Source organism: Cololabis saira, chromosome 6, assembly GCF_033807715.1.
Source record: "Cololabis saira isolate AMF1-May2022 chromosome 6, fColSai1.1, whole genome shotgun sequence".
Classification (NCBI taxonomy): domain Eukaryota; kingdom Metazoa; phylum Chordata; class Actinopteri; order Beloniformes; family Belonidae; genus Cololabis; species Cololabis saira.
In genome coordinates, this window is record NC_084592.1 from 43,372,187 (window position 1) to 43,395,196 (window position 23,010).

Sequence of the window (23,010 nt, forward strand, 5' to 3'; positions counted from 1 at the left end):
TGAACAACAGACACGCGCATCATTGCACATATATTTATTGATATGCACAGACTAGTACACATTTAGGTCTGTAATGGAACGTGACTGTTGATATTTATAAGGGAAAAAAAAAAAAACGAAAAAAATTTTTTTTTTGAAAAAAAAACAAAAAAAAACATGCAAGGCCCCGTGCGGTCGAACGGTTCGCACACCCCTTGCGGCGGCCCTGAGCCAATCTTATCTTATAAATCTTATAATAATTAACGTATTCCTCCATGATGTGGTGTCTCAGGTGGGGAAGATCCGGAAGACAGCGGCCCGGCGGAGGGAGTACCACATCCTGTTCATGGTCCTGACCACGGCGGCCTGCTACATGCTGTGCTGGATGCCGTACGGCGTGGTGGCCATGATGGCCACGTTCGGGCCGCCCAACATCATCAGCCCGGTGGCCAGCGTGGTGCCGTCGCTGCTGGCCAAGAGCAGCACGGTCATCAACCCCGTCATCTACATCCTCATGAACAAACAGGTCGGTCGATTCATTCATTCATTCATTCATTCATTCATTCATTCATTCATTCATTCATTCATTCATTCATTTATTTATTTACCGTATTTTCTGGACTAAAAGCCGCTACTTTTTTCATAGGTTTTCCACCATGCAGCTTATACAAAGGTGCAGCTATTCTGTGGATTTTTCTTCCACCGCTCGGGGCGCTCTAACCGGAATTAGAATCAAAACTAAGACAAAATAAATGCAAAGAAGAATACGCTACTTGTTCTTTAGCAGATAGAAGTAGAAGCAGATTTCAAACAGATAAATAGATAAATAGATAGCGGTTATTTTTCTCTTGGTTCTGTCCCGTTTTAATCAGCAAAGTTGCTGCCGTGTTAAAAGACACTGTTAGGAAAGATCTATTTAGGTACAAACATGTACATCATTTACAGTTATTCATATTCATATCATTTACATTTACAGTTTTTAAAATAGAGCGGGTGCGGCTTATATACAGGTGCTGCTTATAGTCCAGAAAATACAGTATTTATTTATGTATTTATTTATTCATCGTTTCTTTTGCTGGGATGGATTCATTCAATGTCAAAGTGAAACCTGTGTGCATGAATAACAACTTTATTTGTTTATTTATTTATTTATTTATTTATTCATTCCTTCATTTATTCGTTTATTTATTTATTTACCGTATTTTCTGGACTATGAGCCACACCTGCATACAAGCCTCACCCGCTCTATTAAAAAAAAAAAAAGAAAGATATTTAGCCGCAGATATTTATGTTGTTAGATTAGATATTTACTACATGTACAGAAGGATTTTGAACTGTAAATGATGTACATGTTTGTACCTAAATAGATCTTTCCTAACAGTGTCTTTTAACACGGCAGCAACTTTGCTGATTAAAACGGGACAGAACCAAGAGAAAATAACCGGTATTTATTTATCTGTTTATCTGTTTGCAATCTGTTTCTACTTCTATCTGCTAAAGAAGAAGTAGTGTATTCTTCTTTGTATTTATTTTGTCTCAGTTTTGATTCTAATTCCGGTTAGAGCGCCCCGAGCGGTGGAAGAAAAATCCACAGAATAGCTGCACCTTTGTATAAGCTGCACGGTTGAAAACCTATGAAAAAAGTAGCAGCTTATAGTCCAGAAAATACGGTAATCATTTGTTTATTTATCTATTTATTCAGTTATTTATTTGTTCATTTATTTATTTATTTATTTATTTATTTATTTATTTATTTATCGTTTCTTTTGCTGGGATGGATTTATTCAAAGTCAAAGTGAAACCCGTGTGCATGAATAACAACTTTATTTATTTATTCCTTTATTTATTCATTTATTCCTTTATTTATTTATGGTAGGCATCATATAAGCTACGGCTTCAGTCTACACCTTTTTTGGTTCATTTTTTTTATATATCCAGCTTTACTGTGGTGCATGTTTTGATTGACTAATGGACCAAATAAAACTAAACTAAACTATTTATTTTTATTGTTTCTTTTGCTGGGATGGATTCATTCAAAGTCAAAGTGAAACCCGTGTGCATGAATAACAACTTTATTTACCCAATAAAAACAAGGACAACAGCTGCAAACACGCACTTAGATGGAGAGAAATAAATCACGGCAATCCCCCCCGGCAGAGGAAGCTGCAGACAGGAAGTACGGGGTAAAAAAAGCTGAGAGTCCTCCAGGAGCAGTGTGGTGCAGAAAATCCCACCAAACAGGGCAAAAACAAGTCGTAAAAAATTGGCCCCGAGAGTAAAGAAGATGATGTTCTTTTCTCAGTGTTTAAATAAATGAATGTCAACTCTCATTACCACGTCCAGTTTTAGGTAACGCCGGCATCAGAGGAAATGGGATTAGATGAGAGACGCGAGGGGGAGGAGCAGGAAGACGTCTGATAAGAGATGGAGAGGCAGAAAGATGCCGTCAGCAAACACCGGAAAACCTCCGCAAATCTCAACAAAATAAAAGCCCACGATTCCCTCCGAGAACTACGGAAGAGTATTAGGGCCGGGCAGGAGAAAAATAAAAATATTTTACAGGAGGAAGATTTTTTTTTCATTATGCACTTAGAGAAAAAGTCGAAATGTCGAGATTAATGTTGAAATACAATTTAAAGAAAAAAGTCGAAATGTTGAGAAAAAAGTCGAAATTTTAATAAAAAAGTCAAAATGTCGAGAATATTGTTGAAGTATAATTTCGAGAAAAAAATGCTGAGAAAAAAGGCGAAATTTCGACTTTATTTACGAGATTTCGACTTTTTTCTCAAAATTGTATTTCAACATTAATCTCGACATTTCGACTTTTTTCTCGACTTTTTGACTTTTTTCTCGAAGTGCACAATAAAAAAAAATCTTCGCCTCTCAAAATATTTTTTCTCCTGCCTGGCCCTAATACTCTTCCTTGGAGAACAGAACTTTGCGCACTTGAAAGTAAATTGTGACGCGTCTTTTCAATTCAATTCAATTCAATTTTATTTATATAGCGTCTAATACAACAGAGTTGTCTCTAGACGCTTTACAGAGACCCAGAACATGAACATAAACATAAACCCCCGAGCAATTATTACATAAACAATGGCAGGTAAAAACTCCCCTAGTGGGAGAAAAACCTAAAGCCAAACAGTGGCAAGGAAAAACTCCCCTTTAGGAGGGAAGAAACCTTGAGCAGGGAGAAACCTTCTTTAGCTCGTGTAAAACCTAAAATGGAGCTAAAAAATTACAACCCGCGACTCCAAGCGAATCCTCCCTTTTTCTCACTCAGCCTCCCTGCAAACCTCCTCGTTGATTGGACCGTTTTTCAGACGTATTGACCCTTATTGGCGTGTCTTGGTTCTCATTGGTTCTTATTGGCACTTATTGACGCACATTGACGCTCATTGGTGCTTATTGACCCTTATTGACCCTTATTGGTGCTTATTGGTGCTTATTAGACTTATTGGTGCTTATTGGTGCTTATTAGACTTATTGGTGCTTATTGGTGCTTATTAGACTTATTGGTGCTTATTGGTGCTTATTAGACTTATTGGTGCTTACTGGTGCTTATTAGACTTATTGGTGCTTACTGGTGCTTATTAGACTTATTGGGGGCGGCAGTAGCTCAGGTGGTAGAGCGGGTCGTCCAAAGATCAGAAGGTCGGCGGTTCGAATCCCGCTCCATCCCAGTTACTGTCGTAGTGTCCTTGCCCTTACCCACCTTGCCCCGTGTGAATGTGTTTGAATGTGTATGAATGTTGGTGGTGGTCGGAGGGGCCGTTTGGCGCGATATGGCAGCCACGCTTCTGTCAGTCTGCCCCAGGGCAGCTGTGGCTACAAATGTAGCTTACCACCACCAGTGAGGATGTGTATGAATGAATAATGATCCCTGTAAAGCGCTCTGGGTGCCTAGAAGGGCGCTATATAAATCCAAGTCATTATTATTATTATTGGTGCTTATTGACCCTTATTGCCACTTGTTGACCCAGGTTAATGCTTATTGTACCTTATTGGCACTTATTGACGCACATTGACGCTCATTGATGCTTATTGATGCTTATTGACTCTTATTGCCGCTTAATGACCCTTAAGCCCCAGATATACTTGCAGTTCAGACTGCGTATCATCATGGCCGCCCGGCGTATCCTGCATCATTTGACGTGTCCACGTGCACGTTCTCAAAAAGACACTGAACGCGTAGAGACCTGCAGTTCTCACTGTGGTCTGGTCCCGGTCTGATACCGGCTGGTCCCGGTCCGGTACCGGCTGGTCCCGGTCCGATACCGGCTGGTCCCGGTCCGATACCGGCTGGTCCCGGTCCGATACCGGCTGGTCCCGGTCCGATACCGGCTGGTCCCGGTCAGTAGGAATGGGTGATATTTTACCGTTCACAATAAACCGTCCAAAAAATTCCCCACAATAAGAATTTGTCATCTCGTGGTAAAAATGATAAATTCCCGTTGATGACGTTTTTGTGTAAAGATGATTTATGGTTCTGTGTTAAATCGACGCACAACGTACGTGAAGGAAGGAAGGAAGGAAGGAAGGAAGGAATACATTCCCGTTGATACGTTTTTGTGTATGTGAGAGCGAGATATATTTATAGTTAAAAAGATGGAGTTGTATGGGTATTTTTTTTATCGTTATCGGGATAAATGCCAGAAATTATTGTGATAAATCTTTTAGTCCATACCGCCCATCCCTACTGGTCAGAAACCGGCTGGTCCTGGTCTGATACCAGCTGGCCACAATTGACGACGTGAGGTCGCTGGCGCCGTTTCCTTTGTCGCAACCAAAGCAATGTTATAATCTCCTACATCATCCAATATTGTCATGTTAACTTGTTTGTCGTTCTAATCTGCTACTGCTACTACTAAATATTGAATCACTTTTCCAACTGCTTACTGCCCCCTATCAGTCACCGCCGGTACGACGCGCTCTCGTCGCGTACTACGCAAGCAACGTTGTAGTTGGTGGTGCAGGAGAACGGACATGAACAGACGCACCAACAGAAAGGAAAAATCTGGGGCTTTATTTGTTCTTATTGGTGCTTGTTGAACCTTAGGGTGCTTTCACACCTGTGGCCCGTTTGTTTTGTTCTGATTCAGGGGCTAAATCGATACAGTTGTTCCGTTTTTCATTTGTGGGGTTTGTGTTCACAAGGCGAACGTCTGTACCGTTTCAAAGCTGATAACAAATGCCATGCGTGAACCAGCTGTTCTCTGATTGGTCAAATGAACGCGGAAGGAGTTTCCTCTTCTGCACCCCGGGATAAACAACATGCCCCTTTCAGCGCAGACCACAGCTGCCGACTTTATGGTTCCGCGTTACACCAACGCAGAGCCGACGGCGTAGGGTACGGCGTAGGCTCTGCGTTGATTTAACGCGGAACCATTATTCAGGCTTTACCCATTCATTTATGTGAGCTCGGCGCAGAGCGAGCTCAGCGGCGGGCGAGAGGCCGCCTGCCGCAGGGTTTGCGCTGCGCAAACCCTGCCCGAATTGAACATTGTTTAATTTCACCGTGCCGCGCTGGGACGACGTCTCGGCACGTCCAATAGGAGAGAAGGTGGTGGAGGCTGCACCGACTCTTCTCCTTGCGCCGCGGTCGCACATACACAATGAATGGAGTTGTACCGGTTGCTGTGTCGATTATGTTCTCACTGTCTGTCCTGTCCTCCACCTCATCCTCAACATCTCGATCTCAGATCTCAGTGAAATTCAGTACGGTGGCTCGACACGTCTCATTCATCCTGAAGCCAAACAGGCTGCAGGAAGCCGCTGTGCATGCTCAGCAGGCTCATCCATATGCAAATACATACCATTTATGGTAAAAAAGTGGGCGTGTAGAGGGCAGGATATGAGGCGGATTCAGCTGCGCAGCCTTCCAGCTGGACTGTGATTTATAAAGCGAACATTGCGTGCAAGTCTGCGTGCACATGGTTTTATTGATCCAGATTTTTTTTTGCGCCCGGCATTTTCGGCTTTTGAGTGTACATGCACTTTTAGTATGAATTCTACGCAGTCCATTTTAAATGAGGCCCCCGATCTTAAGGGGGAAACGTTCCCTGTTCCGGAACAACTTCTCCAAACGGGACGGGTGTGAAAGCAGCCTAAATGGCGCTTATTGACCCTTATTGGCGCTCGTTGGAGCTTGTTGAGCTTTAAGGCAGTTCTGCACCAGTTTCACCCTTGAGACTATTGAGATCAGCTTTCCAGTCCATCTTTTACACACAATCACCTGATCAAGACTTTGATCCGAGCATGTTGCGAGCTGTAGGTTTAAATGTTCCTGGAGCAGTGTTGTGCTAGTTACTGAAAAATAGTAACTAGTTACCGTTACTAGTTACTTCATTAAAAAGTAACTCAGTTAGTAACTCAGTTACTTAGACCAAAAAGTAATGCGTTACTATGAAAAGTAACTATTGAGTTACTTTAAATAAAACCATTATTTTAAATGCTCCCATTAATGCCCCTCTAGCCTTCATTTCAGCAGGTTCTGTATGGATTTACATTGTGCATCGTGTTCTGCATTCTGATTGGCTAAACAGTCTCCCCGCTTCTTCACTTCCTGTATCAATAACTTGGTCGCTTAGCAACAAGCTGAGAACGGCCAATGAGCTTCAGCAGCAGCTCAGGAACAGGACCCTTTGATGAATCGTTCATTACAGTCTCAAATATAATCAATGGTGTCGGTTTATAAGAATCTTTTTGCCCAGAAGAAAAAAAAGCGACAAAACGACCCATAACTATTTTCTTCTCTTGAAAAAACACACCTGCACTGCAGCTTTAGGAGAAAAAGACGCTACAGAGTCGGGATGCAGCGGCTCAGAAGAGCAGTGGAATACGTGCGAGGCGGTGCTGATCTCTGCAATTTGAAGCCTTTTTAATTTTAAAAAGAATTTCACTTACCACGGGTTCTTTTTGGAACGTAATCGCTGCGAAAAATGAGGGATTACTGTAATGACGGTATCTCCACGTTGCGAAACTCGCCGTCTCTCGGCTCTCCATGACGCGGTGAAGTTAGTTTTATGTTGGATATTCCACAGACATTCGCTCTGGGGGCATTTCTGTCGAATATCCAACGAATAACCAACGTAAAACTAACTTCACCGCGGTCTCGCCATGACCGTCATGTTTTTAAATGCACATACACATCCACACTACGTTTCCTCCGGTCTCCGCGTGTGGGGAAAAAAAGCTTCACTGTAGCCAGAAATAACGGAGTAACGCACCCTTGGTAACGGTAACTGCGTTACTGAATTTAAAAAGTAATGCGTTAGAGTATTAGTTACCGCAAAACTAACGGCGTTACTGTAACGCGTTACTAAATAACGCGTTAGTCCCAACACTGTCCTGGAGTAACCCAGACTGGAGAGTCTCTCTACGGACTCGCAGCTGAAGAGACGGCTCAAGTTGGTGGCTGGAAGAGAACCACGACGGCTGAGACCATAGTTTAAAAAATAAACATTATAAAATCCCGTCTTACTGTCAGCAGCAGTTTCACGTTTGAACAGGTGGATGTAGATTACTTTTGTTTAACTAATGTACTTGTAACATCCATGGGTTCAGCTTAAACCCCGCCCAGACATTTCCCAGAAAAAAAGACGTATCTGGATACCAGAGTTTCATTATTGAATATTCACAAAATTTATTAGGAGACAATTTAAATTATTTTATTAGCACTGCCAATAAAAAAGAAAATGAAAAAAAAAAAAAAAGTCTGAAAACTGGCACCAAACATGATAAAAGTATAAACAGTGGCTCGTTTTCTTTTGATTATTTACAGTCTGGCTTAAAAAGTTCACATCATGCTTCTCCACTTACACTAAAACGTATCTCCGTATAATCTCTACTTCACTTAACAGTTTCTTTCTACTCCACCACTAAAAGTCATCGTTTCACATCCAAAAATGTTTAAAAATCAACATTTATGACACATTTTGGCATCTTTCACCAAATCTCTAAAAAAGGCAAACGGACATTTTTATCGTAATAAAATCTGTTTTTAGGCAATAAACCCACAAAGACCTTGCTCTCCGTGTCGAGCCGAACCCTCCGGAGCTCGAACGCGAGGGGGTCAAGGGTCAAATCTGGGTTAATACGAGCCCAGATTCCTGCGTTTATCCTCCGCTCTGAGCCTCGCTCGGGTCTCAGACTAATATCAGAGGATTCAGGGGAATATGAAACGGCAGGAATGAGCTCCGGCGAGGATTCAAACCTCGACACGCAGAGGTTAAGTTACATTCAATAAAAAGGAGTTAGGGCTGGGCGATATATCGACATTTTAATATATATCGATATATTTTCAAACGCGATATGGTACGAGACAATATTGTTTATATCGATTATTAAAAATATATATATATATATATATATATTTTTTTTTTTTTCTCGAAAAAAAAAAAATATATATATATATATAAAATCTTGTTCCACTGGCAGATTTTTCTACTTATTTTAAGTGAAAATCTACTTGAAACAGGTGAAAATTGTTGTTTTTTCCAGTGATGAGTCTTGTTTTAAGTGTAATGAGATTTTTTTTACTAAAATGAGCCATTTTAACTAGAAATAAGACAAATATTCTTGTTAAGATTTTGAATTTTTGCAGTGTAGATTGTATGATGGGTGAGGTAGCCCAGACTAAATGTAGCATTTTCTTTGTTCTGCAGCAATATTGCTGCATTAAAGCATTTCAAATACACTTTAAATATTCTTGTTTTGCTAGTATCATTCCGCTTGAAATTATGGGAAAATGCATACATTTTATATATATATATATATATATATATATATATTATGATTTTTTTTAAAAATGATTTTGATATAGCTTATTTTGTGACAAATTGACTTGAATATTTTATTTGAGATTTGCACAAATGTATTGTTATTTGCACAACTGTCAACCTCAGTGGAAAAGTCTGCCTGTTACCTTCTACGTTGTATTAATTGCACAGTGTATTTTAATTTAATTGTTATGCAGGAAAGGGATATTTGTTTTATTTTATTCAAGAAGCATTTTTATTCTATATATTCAGGCAGTTTATTTTTATTTCATTTGTTTTATACATTTTGATATTGTGCAGACCTCTGTTTATAAATGTACCTGTGTGACATTTGGCACGAGGCTTTGTATTAAAACTCACTGTTTTTTTTAAGGGTTTGCCTCAGAAAAAAATGAAGCTAACAGAGATGCTAACAGAGATGCTAACAGAGATGCTATGCTATAATGCTTTGGGGGAAACCCCAATTATAGCACAAAAAAAATATCGATATATATCGAGTATCGCCAATCAGCTAGAAAATATCGAGATATGACTTTTGCTCCATATCGCCCAGCCCTAAAAGGAGTGAATTCAGCACGACGATAAAAACCAACAGAACAAACGAGGGATGGGGTGATTGCCTCGGCAGTTAGGAAGTCCATCGCTGGAGAGAGATCAGCTGCTCTGCGTCAGTCCGGACAGTCAGTGTGCACAGGACAGTAACCATGACGACGCTCGTCAGCATCAGTAGTCGGACATCAAACCCTCGTGACGAGCAAAAAAAAACGCCCTGTTCCGCTGGAGGATATGTACAGTAATGAGAGTGCAGCGCCGGGTCTCTGACCTTTGACCTGCAGCGTTTCCTGCACACACGCGTGTGGATTAAAAACCTGTTTTATTTCCAACATTCGTCTTCAGCAGTTTAAAAAAAGACAGTGGCGTTCCCTTTCGGCGGAGGAGGAGGAGGACCGCCCTTATTACTGCAAAACACGGACTACACACGACCGAAACTACGACGGAGTTTTAGGGCCAAACTAAGACAAAGAAAAATGTAAATTACGAAAATAAAGTCGTGGAATTACCAGAATGAAGTCATAATGTTGTGGGAATAAAGTCGTAATATTACGAGAATAGAGTCGTAATATATTATATAATATATACTAACTTCACAAGATATTCCTCATTTTAACACAGGGAGAAGAAGCTCTTCCTGTTAGAGTTCTCATAAATTACCACTTTATTCTCGTAATATTACGACTTTATTCCCGTAATGTTACGACTTTATTCTATTACAACTTTATTCTCGTAATATACGACTTTATTCTTGTAATATTATGACTTTATTCTATTACGACTTTATTCTATTACCACTTCATTCTCGTAATGTTACGACTTTATTCTCATAATATTACGACTTTATTTCTCGTAATATTACGACTTTATTCTCGTAATGTTACGACTTTATTCTCATAATATTACGACTTTATTTCTCGTAAAATTATGACTTTATTCTCGTAATTTTACGACTTTATTCTCATAATATTACGACTTTATTCTCGTAATGTTACGACTTTATTCTCGTAATGTTACGACTTTATTCTCGTAATGTTACGACTTTATTCTCGTGATGTTACGACTTTATTCTCGTAATATTACGACTTTATTCTCGTGATGTTACGACTTTATTCTCGTAATGTTACGACTTTATTCTCGTAATGTTACAACTTTATTCTCGTAATATTACCACTTTATTCTCGTAATGTTACGACTTTATTCTCGTAATGTTACGACTTTATTCTCGTAATATTACCACTTTATTCTCGTAATATTACCACTTTATTCTCGTAATGTTACGACTTTATTCTATTACGACTTTATTCTATTACAACTTGATTTTCGCAACATTATGACTTTATTCACGTAATTTTACGACTTTATTCTCGTAATGTTACGACTTTATTCTCATAATATTACGACTTTATTTCTCGTAAAATTATGACTTTATTCTCGTAATTTTACGACTTTATTCTCATAATATTACGACTTTATTCTCGTAATGTTACGACTTTATTCTCGTAATGTTACGACTTTATTCTCGTAATATTACGACTTTATTCTATTACGACTTTATTCTCGTGATGTTACGACTTTATTCTCGTAATGTTACAACTTTATTCTCGTAATATTACCACTTTATTCTCGTAATGTTACGACTTTATTCTCGTAATGTTACGACTTTATTCTCGTAATATTACCACTTTATTCTCATAAATTACCACTTTATTCTCGTAATGTTACGACTTTATTCTATTACGACTTTATTCTATTACAACTTGATTTTCGCAACATTATGACTTTATTCACGTAATTTTACGACTTTATTCTCGTAATGTTACGACTTTATTCTCGTAATGTTACGACTTTATTCTCGTAATGTTACGACTTTATTCTCATAATATTATGACTTTATTCACGTAATTTTACGACTTTATTCTCGTAATATTACGACTTTATTCTCGTAATATTACGACTTTATTCTATTACGACTTTATTCTATTACGACTTTATTCTATTACGACTTTATTCTATTACAACTTGATTTTCGCAACATTATGACTTTATTCACGTAATTTTACGACTTTATTCTCGTAATGTTACGACTTTATTCTCGTAATTTTACGACTTTATTCTCGTAATATTACGACTTTATTCTATTACGACTTTATTCTATTACGACTTTATTCTATTACGACTTTATTCTATTACAACTTGATTTTCGCAACATTATGACTTTATTCACATAATTTTACGACTTTATTCTCATCATACTATGACTTTATTCTCGTAATTTTCAATTTTTTTTTGTCTTAGTTTGGCCCTAATACTCTGTCGTACGAAACACATCCAATTACTGAAACCTTTTTTTTTTTTTTTAATTCTAAAACACGAATCTGGCGCTACTGTACGTCAGTTAGCTAACCGCTAACGTGGCTCAGCTAAAGCAGAGTTTTTGTTGTATTTATTTTTATTTCCCCAGCTCTCAGACGATGAAACCTGGCCGCTGATTCCCCCCCGGGGGGGCGGTGGGAGCTATGGCTTATGCTCTGCGTGGGTCCAGCTCCAGCCTCCTGGTCTGCAGCGGCTTTATTGCACCTCTCCCTCGGAGTGTGTGTGAGTGTGTGTGTGTGTGGGCGAGGCTGGATCTGGTGTCTCAGACGGCACAGTCGACGGTGCTGAAGCCCGGCAGGGTGACCCTGCCCTTCTCCCAGAGCTCGGCCTCGGGGCCGGCGTTGATGCGCTGGATCAGGCTCTTCTCGTAGAGCAGCGGGTGGTAGGCGCCCAGCGTGCACGCCGCGTCGTAGTAGTGCTCGTGGTAGTGGCACAGGTCCGTCTGCCGCTTGGACGGGATGTACTCGTACACGTGCACCTGCTCGCACAGCGCCATCATCAGGAGGATGCCTGCACACAAAAACACAAGGAGGTCAGGCCCTGGAAAACACTCGCTGAACGCGTAGAAACACCTGAACGTTCGACCAAAGATACTCTAGATCAGGGGCAACCCAAAATGTTGAAAGAGCCATATTGGACCAAAAAAGCAAAAAACAAATATGTCTGGAACTGCAAAAAATGAAGTCTTGTATGAAGGCAAATGGTGAAAGGCGAAATGTCGAGAAAAAAGTAGAAATGTTGAGAAAAAAAGTCGAAATGTCGGAAAAAAAGTTGAAATGTCGGAAAAAAAGTCGAAATGTCGAGAAAAAAGTCGAAATGTTGAGAAAAAAGTCGAAATGTTGAGAAAAAAAGTCGAAATGTTGAGAAAAAAAGTCGAAATGTCGAGAAAAAAGTTGAAATGTTGAGAAAAAAAGTCGAAATGTCGGAAAAAAAGTTGAAATGTCGAGAAAAAAGTTGAAATGTTGAGGAAAAAGTCGAAATGTCGAGGAAAAAGTTGAAATGTCGAGATTAATGTTGAAGTACAATATCGAAAAAAAAAGTAGAAATCTCAAAAAAAAAGTCGAAATGTCGAGAAAAAAGTCGAAATGTTGGGGAAAAAGTTGAAATGTCGAGATTAAAAAGGAAAGGAAAAAGGAAGAAAAAAAGAGAAAAAAAAGAAGAAAAATTACAAAAAAAAGAAAGAAGAAAAGAGAAAAAAGAAAAAAGGGGAAAGCTATGAGAGACAAATCTCTCGAGAGTGCGTTGCTCAGACAGAGACAGGTCTCAAACAAAGTTCATTTTCTCCTAATCTGTCGGTCTGAAAATTGCCTTTTTGGTGTCAGAATGTTCAGAAGGTTTGTGGCTTTTGAAAAATGGGTCCCATATTTACTTAGGTTACTATGGGGCGAAGGAATTGGTAATAATCTGTGCTCACGTTCACTTTTCCCATAGGACTCAATAGACTCAGGACCTGCTGTTAGTCTCCTAAACGGGCAGTGGGGAAACCCACATGACACAGATACAGGAAACACAACCGTAGTGGGGGGTAGAGTTTATAAAACGTCTCTGGTTCGACCGCCGGAGACGGTGACGGCGACTCGCTCGCCGCTCTGCTCGGGGTCGGAGGGTTCAGAAGCTCCGGTCGCTCAGAGAAGCTCGTGGGAGGCGAGATGTGCAGACGGAGAGATGAACCCACCGGTTAAATGGGCTCAGGTGGGTTTTAGGAAATCTATGCTATGGGGCTTGTTACCATGGCAACAGAAACCTATGCATTTGTATGGGGGGCCTGGCAGACATTACATGCATCTCCATCCTGCCTAGACTGCTATTACTTGTTATTACGTTGAGTCGAGCGGAATTATAGGATTTATATTTATTGTATTTTTTTTATTATATAATAAAAAAAATATATGATATAATAAAGAAATATATATGTATATATATTTTTTATTATATTTATTATATAATAATAATAATAATAATAATAATAATAACAATAATCAATTGTATTAATAGAGCGCTTTTAAAAGATCTCAAAGACGCTTAAATATATATATATATATATATATAAATAATATAGATTTATAATTATATATATATTTATATTCACATTCTTTACATTCAAATAAGCTCAAAATACATAAAACAATAAAAGAAATATGAAAAAAAGTTAAAAGTCTGCTTAAAAAAATACATCAAAAGGTCAAACAGGGTTGTGATTAAATAAAATATTTAATAAAAATTTTAAAATCTACAAAAAAAGAAATCCATTAAAAACTTTAAATGTGAGTGATGAAATCTTAAAAACTAAAATCTATTTGTAAACAAACAGAGCCGACGAGCGCCCCCATGTGGTCGGACATGGAATGAATATTCTGAATATTCTGCTGCTGATTGGTCACAAATGATATTAGATTTGAGCCAAAATGAAACCTCGTTTACCGGAGAAAAGCCTTCACGGATTACTTTTCTCAAAAGTCAAAAGTGCTACCCTGGCCAAAAAAGCGCTACATGCCATCATTAAAACAGACATCAGACAAGACATCATTAAAAATTTTCAAAAACTTGATTTCGCTTCGGGAATAAATGGTTATTAAACCTCAAATGTGCCGATTATTACAGTTTTTGCGATATTTAACTTTATATTTTCTTAGAAATTTCAATTTTATTTTGGACGCTTGTTGCTAAGCAACAAGTTATCAAACAGACATCATTGTAACAAACCCGGGATGCGTTGCACGACAACATATTTTAGTCTCATGATGCTAATTGTGCTTTCAAGGACTCGCTGCTTTTCTTTCTCTTTTATTTTCTAAGTTGCCGGGAAACGAAACGTCCCCGAGTTGTCTGATTTGATTTTTTTATGATGTCTTGTATTTCAAAAGAGTCCTCAAAGTGTGTTATTCACCGTTACCTTCGAGTTTATAATGAAAGTTTTGACAATTTTAGTGGGTAAACTACAGTATGGAGCCAAATCAAGGCCAAAAGTTTTGCTAATTTGAAAATAAAATTTGATCTGAAACTGAAAAAAAGATCTGAAACTGAAATAAAAAGATCTGAAACTGAAATAAAAAGATCTGAAACTGAAATAAAAAGATCTGAAACTGAAAACAAGATCTGAAACTGAAAAAAAAGATGTGAAACTGAAAAAAAGATCTGAAACTGAAATAAAAAGATCTGAAACTGAAATAAAAAGATCTGATACTGACAAAAAAAAAATTTAAACTGTAAAAAAAAATATGTTCAAATTTTATTTTCAAATTAGCCAAACTTTTGGCCTTGATTTGGCTCCATAGTAAACCTGCCATCTGTTGAACAAACTTCTCCACATCTGATGAATCTCCAGGAAAAACCAAACCAAAGCGTCTGAACTCTCCGGTGATCGGAGCCGCTCGGCCGCAGAAAGAGCTTTTAAACATTCATGTGAAGTTCAGTTGTGCAGGAAAACATCACGTGCGCGCGGCTGCAGCCTCCCTCAGGCGGAGATGAAAGAAAACCGGCCGGGAGACATAATATATGAAGATTGGGTTTTGGCAGCGGCACGTGCGCCGCGTGGCTCACGTATGTTTAACTGCCTCTCTTTTGTTGCCGTGCCGCTCCCGCGGCCTCCCGCGGCCGCTGCTTCTGTTGATCAGCTCGCGGCTGATTGTTATTCTGCTCGCGGCTCCGCCTGCACGCCGCCGCTCTTATTTATTTCATTTTATTTAACCTTTATTTAACCAGGTAGGTCAGTTGAGAAGAGTTTCTCATTTACAACGATGACCCGGGCACGAGGGAGCACCAAGAGTCAGGCAGATGCAATCACAGTGAAACAAACCATCAAACACGATATACAGGACTGTCTCAGAAAATTAGAATATTGAGATTTTCTGAAATGCAATTACAAAAACGTCATACATTCTGGATTCATTACAAATCAACTGAAATATCGCAAGCCTTTTATTATTTTAATATTGCTGATCATGGCTTACAGCTTAAGAAAACTCAAATATCCTATCTCAAAAAAATAGAATATTCTGGGAATCTTAATCTTAAAATGTAATCCATGATCAGCAATATTAAAATAATAAAAGGCTTGCAATGTTTCAGTTGATTTGTAATGAATCCAGAATGTATGACATTTTTTTTTTTTTTTTTTAATTGCATTACAGAAAATAAAGAACTTTATCACAATATTCTAATTTTCTGACGTGAGAAACGACCAACAGCGCCTCTAGTGGGACAAGGCGGCGTTACACGGTGCACCGGAGTCGAGAGAAATTATATTTATAAAAAACATATAAATTGCATGTAAGCAAATGAGTTTTACATTCAAATAAACTCAAAATTCATAAAACAATTAAAAATATGAAAACAGTAGAAAGTCTGATTAAAAAAATACGTCAAACATGGTTGTGAATAAGTAAAATATTTAAAAAAAAAAAAAAAAAAAAAAATCGATAAAAGTTGAAATGTGAGTGGTGAATTCTTAAAAACTAAATAAATCAATTTGTAAAGAAACTACGGAAGAGTATCAGGGCCAGGCAGGCCCTGATACTGATTTATTGTGCACTACGAGAAAAAAGTCGAAATGTCGAGAAAAAAGTCGAAATGTCGAAATTAATGTTGAAGTACAATTTTGAGAATAAAGTCAAAATTTCGCCTTTTTTCTCATTATTTCGACTTTTTTCTCGAAATTGTACTTCAACATTATTCTTGAAATTTCGACCTTTTTCTCCTCAACATTTCGACTTTTTTCTCGAAGTGCACAATAAAAAAAAATCTTCCCCTCTCAAATATTTTTTCTCCTGCATGGCCCTAATACTCTTCCGTAAGAAACAGAGCCGACGAGGGAATAAAAAAACCAGCGGCGCCAGCGGATCAGAGCGCCCCCATGTGGTCAGACGGGGAACCGCCACGTGAAGCAGCTTTTAACATTCTGCTACTGATTGGTCTTTTGATATTTTGGAACTAAACTTTGTTTTTCTTCACAGAAACCTGAGAAAACAGTCTTGCTCTGCTCACCCTGTCCTCTTCCCTCCCAGTTCTACAGGTGTTTCCTGATCCTCTTCCACTGCCACCACTGGTCGTCGGAGAACGGCAACACGTCCATGCCGTCCAAGACGACGGTCATCCCCCTGAACCGCCGAGTCTACACCAACACGGTGGCCCAGATCTCCAACAGCGTCACGCCGGCCGCCCAGCCGACCCTCGACGCCACCGCCTGACCAGGACACCACGGACATCCCGGACGAGCCCCCAAAGAGGACCGGTGTCGCTCCTGTCCGGCCACCCGGAGCGGGACTGCAGCCAGGACGTCCGCTTCGGTCCTTCTGATGGATTTGTGTATTTATTTATAAAGACGGAAGCGCTCACAGATGTGCATGTGTCCAATCGGAGCGCGACGTTCTCCCGGATCTTAAACGTTGCAGCTATGTGATTGTTTTTTTCCTCGTCTCTTCTGAAGACCCTCCCCCCAGATTTCGGAGCCCGTCTGCAGGGATTCTCTCTTTCTCTCTCTCATTCATTCATTTCGTCAGAGCAGAAAACAAACGAACAATCTTTGATGTGCAGCTTCGAGTGAAACCCGCCCGGCGGTGAACATGTGAGCGCTTGTTTCTTTCTGCAGAATTGTTTAAAACGCCGAGCAGCTGCCGTCTTCTGGGCTCGTGGACCTGATTATTATCTGGCTGCTCACCGGACCCCCCCCCCCGTCTTTCTGCCTCTAGTTTCCTCCACAGGTGACGTAGTCTCACCTGGACCCGACGGGTTGCAGGTGAGACCAGGCCTGGGCGATACGACCTCAAATCAATATCATGATAAATCCGGCAGTTTTACCTCGATAAATGCACGATAAACGCGGTGGTTTTGGAACCTTAGAAAAACACTGTAGTGGCCGTTGTCTATTCACAATTTTCATGATATATTAAATAATTTGTCTGTGTGCTGTATTCATTAATATTGTTATTATTGACAGAAGTGGTCTCATTCTGCTCTAAACAAAAAAAAAATGTAACAAAGAAAGACACATTTAGCATGAAATTGGCCGCCTGAATGGTGGTGGTTTGTGTCCCCGTTTGCGGTTAAGAGTGAAGTGTGTTATAACTTCTGCTACGCATTAAAGGAGCCGTCTGTAAGAAATGTCCAAAACTGGTACTGCAGTCACTTTCAAAATATTGTTGAGCGGCGTGTACCCTCCCCCTCCTCCCCCCGACCAGAGGTTGCCAGGTAGGCTGCAGAATGCAGCAGGAACGTAGGCTGCCATGGCTGCCATAATTAGAGCCGAGCTGGCAACCCGGATGCCGAAACAATACTGACTTGGTGATTGGGAGATAGGTGGAGGGTGGAGCTTCAGAAACAATACTGACTTGGTGATTGGGAGATAGGTGGAGGGTGGAGCTTCAGAAACAATACTGACTTGGTGATTGGGAGATAGGTGGAGGGTGGAGCTTCAGAAACAATACTGACTTGGTGATTGGGAGATAGGTGGAGGGTGGAGCTTCAGAAACAATACTGACTTGGTGATTGGGAGATAGGTGGAGGGTGGAGCTTCAGAAACAATACTGACTTGGTGATTGGGAGATAGGTGGAGGGTGGAGCTTCAGAAACAATACTGACTTGGTGATTGGGAGATAGGTGGAGGGTGGAGCTTCAGAAACAATACTGACTTGGTGATTGGGAGATAGGTGGAGGGTGGAGCTTCAGGCCAAAACAAAAAATGACAACATAAACATCAGTTGAGGGCTGCAACTCCTCTTTTTAAACTGGAATATCCTGGCTTGAATGCTGTTGTCAGTGACATAAGTATTTGAAATGAACATGATTTTTAAATGTCTGTCGACATATCGGGGTCATTTTATGATTCGTTTTGTTATTGCTCTTATATACAGCTCCTTTAATGAAGCGCTTGAAGCTGAAACTCAGACTTTACCCAACAACAACAAATGTCTATTTTCTGATTGGCTGGTTGGTTCGAGACAGAGTTACTGGAGTTACTGTGCGGTGCAGTTAGGCCCAATCCCAATACACCCCCTACTTTCTACCACTAGCCCTAAAAAAAGAAGCCACAGATTTTAGGGCACTTGAAATCTTCCCAGGGGCCTGTCCCACTACTCCTACTTTCAGCACTACCCCTAAATTTTACGTGCTACGTCACTGCGTGGTTTACGTTCGGGTACGTAAGCGACTGCGTAGTTACGTTTGCACAAACGTCACACCATATCAGGAAGCCCAGAGCTAAAAGCTGTTTTAATTTCAACTGTAGTGCTGTTAATATGCCACTTTATTAAGTTTTAATATTTTTTCAGGCGTAAAAGTAACCGTTAAGATCCCCAACCTGGGCTCAGTTTATCCAAATAACGCCTGTTAAGAAATTTGATCCAATGTTTTCGGAGAAGAGCCGCCGGCCCGGGGCGCAGCAGCAGCTCTGTGGAGAATTACCGCTGGCTGAAATAAATAATTTTGGAAGATAAATGTTGGTTTAATAGATGAAATCTAACAGTTGTAGCTACGCCTGTTAAGAAATTTTTTCCGAAAATTTCAGAATGAAAACTGCCTGCCGGCTTGGGAACTGATTTATGGGTCCACATTAAATCGACGCAGAGCCTACGGCGTACGGCGCGCGTCGCCGCGTAACCTACGGCGTAGGCTCTGCGTTGGTGTAACGCAGAACCATAAATCAGCCTTTATTCTGACGAGGTTCGAAAAAGACTTCGCAACAACGGGAAAACGAGTGATTATGTACATTCACTGAGTGAATATTATGAAAGTAAAATATATATTTCTTGCTAGAAATGTAATCAAAACGCATTTTTATGCAGAAATTAACTCAAAATATTGATTTTATTCACTAAAAAAATAAGAAATGTCAGCCATGTTGTTTTTTTTTCTATGGGTGCATCCGAAATCCCTAGCTGTGAAGGGCCAGATTCATACACACTACCCTCGTTTTCCGCACTCCCCCTAGGTGAAAAGAGGAATTGGGACACCACTACCCTCACGGGAACGCGCAAATTTTAGGGGTAGTGATGAAAAGTAGGGGTAGTGGGGGATTGGGACAGGGCCTTAATTTCTCAGCGTGAGAAATGCCACGTGTGGCACGAGAGTGTGTGAAGTTGTCGAAAGGCGTGAAACTTTAGAGCTCTGTTATTTTCTTCAGCCGCTTCTCCGTTTGAACCATCAGCCATTTTCTTGGGTTTCCCTTCTCGTTCAGACTGACTGGGTGGAGTCACGTGATTACAGACACGCCCTTAAAGGGGAATGAAACTAGCCTATCAGCACACGTTCCAAACAGACCAAAATACCTTCATTTTCTTTTTATCAAAACACCAAATTTACCGACATGGGAAAATTGACGTTGGTCATCGCAGTGAATTTCGGTAAATTTTCGGTTTATCGCCCAGGCCTAGACGAGACTACGGTGAAGCCAGGAACCAAGTGAGAAGACGACCCAGGAGGAAATGAAGCCCGGACGGGGAAGTGGGGAGGACGATCAGAAAAACTATCGTTTATCAGGCTCACGATCGCTTCCCTGTGCAGTTGTGCAGCTTTCTGCTTCCCATAAATCCACATGTTCAACTGTTGCTTCGTCAAAACAGTTTATGGTTGAAATGATCCGTTTGCTTTCGAGGAAAATCCTTTTTTTTCCTCTTATTTTGCTCTGGAAGACTGGAACGAGGAGTTGTTGGGTGTTCGGCTGACAGAAGTGCAGCCTCCAAAGTAAACAGACGCCGGATCAAAGCTGCTCCATCGTAACCTTCGCTGAGCTCCGGCGTGTTTGCAGCTCCGGCGTGTTCTCGGTTTCTAATAAACTTCATAAGCCCGGCGCCCGCGGTGGCTTCACTTTCGCTCTTTATGAAATACTGCGTCTAAAAAAACCTGCTTCTGTCGCAGTGTTTATTGTTCGTCGATAGCAGATATTGAAACGTGTTGTTCTCCCTCCACCTCTGGAGGTCACGCCGTCTCTCCTCGTTCAGGAAACATGACTCAGCTTTTATTTCTGCTCACCTCAGCTCAAGTTCTTCTTCCCTCTTTGCTCCGAAACTCAAACCTCCAGGCTCATTTTGTTGTCTTTCTTGTCGCTGTGCCACCGTGAAGCTGCCAGATCATATATTTGTGCTTTGATCAGAAGTTTAATGGATTGACGCTTCAGTTAAACTCAAAAAGGTCCCATATTGTGCTTTTTTTCTGACATTCAAAGGCTCACCAATCAACTCAGACTGTAAGATGCTCAGCTCATGGCTTTCAAGCTTTTATTCCACGAGGTCAATAATCGTACTTGGGGATCCTTTAGACACGCCCCCTCCAGCTACGATTTAGTTCAAATAGAAACGAGCTCTAACTGTTTTCGTCACCGTGGCAACGTGACTGGAAGTACCATGTCCGACCGCTGTATGAAGGTAATCATTAACAGCAGAGGGGGCGAGGAGCAGAGGGGGCGGTTAGGCTTCAGCAGTTAGCCTTTTACCAACCTCCAGGTCAAAATGTCCAGATTAGATTTTTTTCCCTCGTAGCAGGTAAAATTACACATTTAAGCAAAATTAAGGGGCGTGGACTTTTGATTGGCGGCTCTCACAGCCAATGGCTGGAAGCCGTTACTATTGGTGCTCAGCTCTTACACCGTGTCCTAACTGCATGCAACGCGAGCGAGCGTCAGCGACAAAAACAAAATCAATTCCATTGCTTTATTTTCTATTGGACTGTCCTAACTGGCTGCGAGCGACGCAGCGCGACGCAGCGCGACGCAGCGCGACGCAGCGCGACGCAGCGCGCCGTTTTGAGCTGAACATTTGTCGGACGCCCTGCTTCTATTTTCTTCCTGTCGCTCGCGTTGAAAGCGCTGTAGGAAACAGTCATTTCAATACAAAAACCTCAATAAACTTTATTGAGGTTTTTGTAGTGAAATGAGGAGGAATCATAGAGATAACTTCTCATTTCAACTAACTGGATCAGCCGTTCCTCATCATGACTGTTTCCTACAGCGTTTTCAACTGGCTTTCAACGCGAGTGACAGGAAGAAAATAGAAGAACATTTAAATATCACAATACCAAGCTTGTTTTCTGTTTAGAAAGTACAAATGTAGGAAGATTACAAGTACTCACCCATCTTTTACTTGTCTCTTTACTCTTTTAGGAGTTATTTTAGGAGTTTCTTTCAGGAGCGCACGGGTGGGTAGTGCGGTGAATAAAGGCTGATTTATGGTTCCGCATAAAATCGACGGCGTAGCCTACGTGCACCGTTCGGTGCGTCGCCGCGTACCCTACGGCGTAGGGTCTGCGTTGGTGTAACGCGGAACCATAAATCAGCCTTTTAAAAAGCGAGTTTCATCTGTCAATCAAAATAACGTGGGGGCCCATAACGCGTTCAGTGTGGACAGAGAGCGTCCGATGCCACGCAGTGCGACGCGATAGTCGGACACTCGCGTGCAGGTAGGACACGATGTTAGGGCGGCTTTGAGTTCAGAGCTGTACGTAAAGACCTAAAAGACCAAACAAGAACATGTTTTGGTCAGTTTTATTAACAGAACAACGGGTCTGGCCGGGTCGGAGCTTCGCTAGTAGCGGCAGCTTGTGCTAACAGAGCGCCATTTCCGATGTAACCATGAAAACATTGGAAACGGGAGGTCCTGCTGCAAACAGAGCTGACGTTCGGACGGATTTGATCGGAATGAACGTAAAATGAATTAGCATCATAGCTAAGTCAGCTAAGCTAAAGTGGCTAACTGCGACTGAATCAAGCGCGAATCGGCCGGCACACAAGTCCGTTCACAGTTCTTCAGATACAGTCTGCAGATCCATCGGAGTCTCAGAGTTTCAGAGTCCAAGTACAACAGTTTCATTAAGATCAAAAACTGCAGAATATGTGACCTTTAAACATCTTTTTGCCTTTCCTCCAGCTGTTGTCGTGCTTTGTAAATGTTACAGAGTAAAAAAAAAAAAACGTTTCCACATGAGGACGTGGTCCGAACTTGCACCTTTGTATGTATTTGAACATTTACGATCCTGGTCTGCTGGTGTTCATTTAAATGTCCGTCGAGGTTCTTCCGTCTCTGAAATGACTTGTTTTCTTTCTTTGCATGCGTTTTTTTTATACATGAAGTCATCTGTAACGACTAAGAGTCACAATAACTTTCACATGTGTTGGTACGAAAAGACACGTCCTGGACTGACATGGAAAGAAAGTTGCAAAGTTTCACAATAAAGTACCTACTAAGACCAACGAGAGATGGCGGCGTGATGTTTGCAGATACGGACGAGACGGAGCCGTTTCTCCAGAGAAATGACGCCTGAAACCAAATCCTGCCAAGAAGCCTCTCATTACTCATTACTCTGTTTATTTCATTGTTTTGAGTCGTTTTAACCCTTG

General features: G+C 40.7%; 2 protein-coding genes across 2 annotated transcripts in view; one reads left to right on the forward strand and one right to left on the reverse strand.

Annotated features, from left to right (window-relative positions):
* Nucleotides 1-344: 344 nt before the first annotated feature.
* Nucleotides 345-16,958, forward strand: LOC133446573 (pinopsin-like). The gene is made up of 2 exons (XM_061724627.1): nucleotides 345-505; nucleotides 16,691-16,958. Exons 1-2 carry the CDS (start codon nucleotides 353-355, stop codon nucleotides 16,871-16,873), a joined length of 336 nt encoding a protein of 111 aa, XP_061580611.1. The 5' UTR covers nucleotides 345-352; the 3' UTR covers nucleotides 16,874-16,958.
* Nucleotides 11,756-23,010, reverse strand: part of st6gal2a (ST6 beta-galactosamide alpha-2,6-sialyltranferase 2a) — a 95,815-nt gene continuing 84,560 nt past the window's right edge. Inside the window, exon 7 of the mRNA XM_061724626.1 lies at nucleotides 11,756-12,197. Within this exon, the coding sequence (XP_061580610.1) occupies nucleotides 11,950-12,197 (248 nt within the window). The 3' untranslated portion in view covers nucleotides 11,756-11,949. The remainder of the gene's footprint in view (nucleotides 12,198-23,010) is intronic.